Source organism: Salvia splendens, chromosome 14 (assembly GCF_004379255.2).
Source record: "Salvia splendens isolate huo1 chromosome 14, SspV2, whole genome shotgun sequence".
Classification (NCBI taxonomy): domain Eukaryota; kingdom Viridiplantae; phylum Streptophyta; class Magnoliopsida; order Lamiales; family Lamiaceae; genus Salvia; species Salvia splendens.
In genome coordinates this window covers 21,163,457-21,167,064 of record NC_056045.1, presented here as the reverse complement: position 1 = coordinate 21,167,064, position 3,608 = coordinate 21,163,457, and the positions used below count along the sequence as shown (strand labels likewise).

The window sequence follows — 3,608 nt, the reverse complement described above, 5'->3', positions numbered from 1 at the left end:
TTCAAATAATTTATTTATTTATGTCCTTTAGTATAAAAACCCTTCAAAAAATTATATGGTCTAGATAGTACTTGATGATGAACTTATGTACTAAGGGGGTGTTCGGTTGACAAGATTAAATCTCATGATTAAATATGTATCATGTTTGGTTCATAAGATTGAACCCTTCAACTTAATCCTAGATGGATAGTCTCATGATAATTAGTCATAGCCTCCCCCTCCAACTAAAATAATCCCACAACTTAATCCTAGATGGATAGTCTCATGATATTAGTCATGGCAACCGAACGCCACCTAAGAAACTAATTTTAATCTATGTGGATATGATATCCATACTTTACTAAATTACTTGTTTCTCAGCATTTTGTATTTACTTACATTTCACTGAATTCTGTTTTGCAAGAATGTTGGTAGGCCTTTTTTTTTTGTAGTGACCTTAACTTGTAGAAAATGATTCAACTGCATATGAACAAGATTTGGAACCAGAACAAAGATGGTAATCATTACATTTCTCTCACTCTTTACAAACTACCAATACAAATTCTTGATTATGTCTGCCAACATAACAAATATAGACAATGAATATAAGTACAAGAAACTTAAAGATCCAAGCAAATTCTACAATTAACACACATTACATGAATCACATATTTTTCCTTAACAAGGAGGCAGATCAGGTGGAGGAGGCTGGACAGACTGCATCTTCCCCGGTCCATTTTCGACCAAGAACGACATGGCCAAGCCCCATCTCAGATGTGAGTCTATGTGACAGTGCATTAGCCAAACCCCTGCACCAAAACCACCACAATTAGTACTCTACAAAACAACATAGATATAATTAAGTTGAAAGCTACATTTACCAGGATTATCCGCAACAAAACGAATCACGGTCCAGCCCCCAACGGGCACATTGATGGTGTTGCGAAGAGGTGGGTCGACGAGGTTGAATCTCGCAGTGTCTCTTCTCGGGTTGAAGTTGCCGAAACCCTGCCCTACGACGTAGAAATGGTAGCCGTGGAGATGCAGGGGATGGTCCTCTGTTGAGACAATGGCAGTGTCTTGCAACACTACTTGCACGTTTGAGCTGTACTTGAGCTTGTACAGCTTAGTCCCGCGCCGCGGCTGCCACAGCCCCCTGCTCACGTTGCCTGTGTAGTCGAACGCAATTGGAGGAACCGGTGGGAAATCCGTGGTGAAAACGCCTGGTATGTTCTGGTAGTAGGCTTGTAAGAGCGAGGTGGTTCGTGGGAGCACGAATGAGACGTTGTTCATGCTTGCAGCGAAGCGCGTGTTGTTTGGCCCCTGGCAGCGTGGGCCCGGGGTGCAGTTGACGAGGCCTAATCCCACGGTGAAGAAGAGGTTTTCGTCAATTTGAGTTGGGACTCTGTTGTTGTTGGTTGGGAGGCTTCTGAGCTGGCTGGTATACGCGGTTGCTGAGTTTGTGTCGTTGAATCGCGGAAGTGCGGGAATCAGAGGCCTTGTGGAAGGGGGTGGAGATGAGTGATACTCCAAGATTGCAGTGGTGGTTGTGTTGTCAAATGCGGCATTTTGAGAGGTGGCGTATGCACGTGCAGCCATGTAGTAGCGGCCGGCTGGCTGGTCCGCAGTGAGTAGGACGTTGGTGGTCTGCCCCGGGCCGATCATGACCACTCTAGTGGCGAAGGGCTTGTTGTAGGCGGCGTCATTCCCAACCACGGTTAGCATATGGTTTGCAACGGTGAAGAATAGTTCTTGATTGAGTGCAGCATTGACGATTCTCAAGAGAACTGTCTCCCCTGATTTGACATAGAATTTTGCAGTTTCTGTGTTGAGACAAACACAAATTTGATGAGCAAACAAGTAGGGTAAATATGTGATCGATCAATGCAGGAATTGGTGATATATTTTAGGTGACCTTTTCTTGAGCATCTGTAGAGGTCTCCCGGCTGGCCGTTGATGGTGTATGCATCGGAGACGTTAGGTGCAGCGCCAGTGAAAATCGCCTGTCGTTGCACACTGATGATGTCTCTATCCCACCATTCCCCTGTTGAGGAAAATCATGTGAGTAGGGAAAGTTTTGTTATTTTTTTAGTGTAAGTTGGATTGTGCTTAATTGCTTACCAAGAAGTAAAGGAATCTCTGTCATAGGCTTTTGGAAGGGGTATGGAACATTGAGTTTTGGGTGAATAATGAGGGCCCCATAGACTGTAGCTCTAAGCCATCTGCTATGAGCATGCCACCACAAGGTTCCTTCCTGATTCTCAATGGTGAATCGGTAGGTGTAGCTCGCCCCGGGCTGAATCGGGCACTGAGTCACATACTCAGGCCCATCGGCCCAAGGTGTTCTCATTTGGCGAATGCCATGCCTAGTAAGTAGATGAGAAATTAGGGTACCATAACATGATGGCAAAGATATGATGACATGTACTAGTAATGTGAAAAGACGGTTACCAGTGGATGGTAACGTTGTATCGCGCACTGTTGATAACTTTGACGACTAGGGCGTCGCCATCTCTGACCTCCAAAGTTGGCCCCGGGAACTGCCCGTTTACGGTGATTATGTTGTGAGTTCTGCACAGCCTCTTCACTGGAGTTGCCTGGACCTGAAAATTACATAGTACATGTATTCTTAGTAAATTCGAAATAATTGAGATGTAGTAAAACTTTGTAATGAGAAGAGACATACCACAAATTGATGGTAGTGAGTCTCGGCATTTGCTAGAGAGAGTGAAAGAATTATAGCAAAAATATTGGCAAGAAAATGAATTTTGCGTTGCATGGTGGAATTAATATTGGAAGAAGATATTTGTTTGTGTGATGAAATTCAGAATGAAGTAGACCTTGCTATTTATACTCCAAATTGGACAGTTTGTGTTAACTAAAGCAATAAACCTAGTACACAACTACTACTATATTGAGGATTTGGTGCAACCATGTTCGTCTTTGTTTGCTTCTTTTATAAACAACTTTTAATGTGATTATTTGTTTCTCTCATTATTTAGTTGTTTTATTTCATAAATGCAAGAATGGTCTTCTTTTTTTAGGCAAATAATGATATTGATAGTGCATAGGTTGGTTGACATCCGAAGGTTTTATTCAGTTGAAGTATTAATATATACAAGGATTAGGTCAAATCTACTTAAAGTCAAAGTACCTAATATGCGTTTGAAATAAATAAATCAGTGAATGTGTATAAAAGTAAGTAGAATCAATTTAGTTAATAATTCAAATTATAATAAGTTCAATAATATCATTTGGTATGCTTCCTTTCAATCTTGTTTCTCATTTTATCCCTTTTAATCTCATTATGTCTTAAACACTCGCTTAATTAACATTCATTATTATGGTTTTTATCATAAACATACCATCTGCACCCGTTAATCACATGGGATATATAGAGGATCCTATCCATCAAATTCAAATAAGCCACTGCAAAAGTATTTAAAGTTGTATATGCAAATTAATGATTTTTTTTCTATATGCATATAATTAAAACTTTTTCTTTGAGGGATGCATATAATTATAACCAGATAAACAACATATGCTTATGCGGCAAACCCTGGGCTTAGGATAACCATTAATATGATCTAAATTTTTAAAATATTATTGATAATTTTGGGATAGGAGAA

The 3,608-nt window shown here is 40.5% G+C and overlaps 1 protein-coding gene across 1 annotated transcript; it reads right to left on the bottom strand.

Annotated features, from left to right (window-relative positions):
* Positions 1 to 657: 657 nt before the first annotated feature.
* On the bottom strand, positions 658 to 2,779 carry LOC121763567 (laccase-3-like). Its single transcript, XM_042159610.1, has 6 exons — positions 2,666 to 2,779; positions 2,431 to 2,582; positions 2,101 to 2,345; positions 1,895 to 2,023; positions 861 to 1,802; positions 658 to 788 (listed from the first exon to the last, which is right to left on the bottom strand). Exons 1-6 carry the CDS (start codon positions 2,756 to 2,758, stop codon positions 658 to 660), a joined length of 1,692 nt encoding a protein of 563 aa, XP_042015544.1. The 5' UTR covers positions 2,759 to 2,779.
* Between the last annotated feature and the right edge of the window lie 829 nt (positions 2,780 to 3,608).

What these genes read in the sequence shown, in the direction of transcription:
- LOC121763567 (XM_042159610.1), bottom strand. Translation starts at nt 2,758, where the DNA reads ATGCAACGCAAAATTCATTTTCTTGCCAATATTTTTGCTATAATTCTT. An exon ending in AGAGATTCCTTTACTTCTTG is followed by an intron (nt 2,024 to 2,100) that starts GTAAGCAATTAA and finishes TTTCCTCAACAG; the next exon opens with GGGAATGGTGGGATAGAGAC. An exon ending in CTACAGATGCTCAAGAAAAG is followed by an intron (nt 1,803 to 1,894) that starts GTCACCTAAAAT and finishes GTCTCAACACAG; the next exon opens with AAACTGCAAAATTCTATGTC.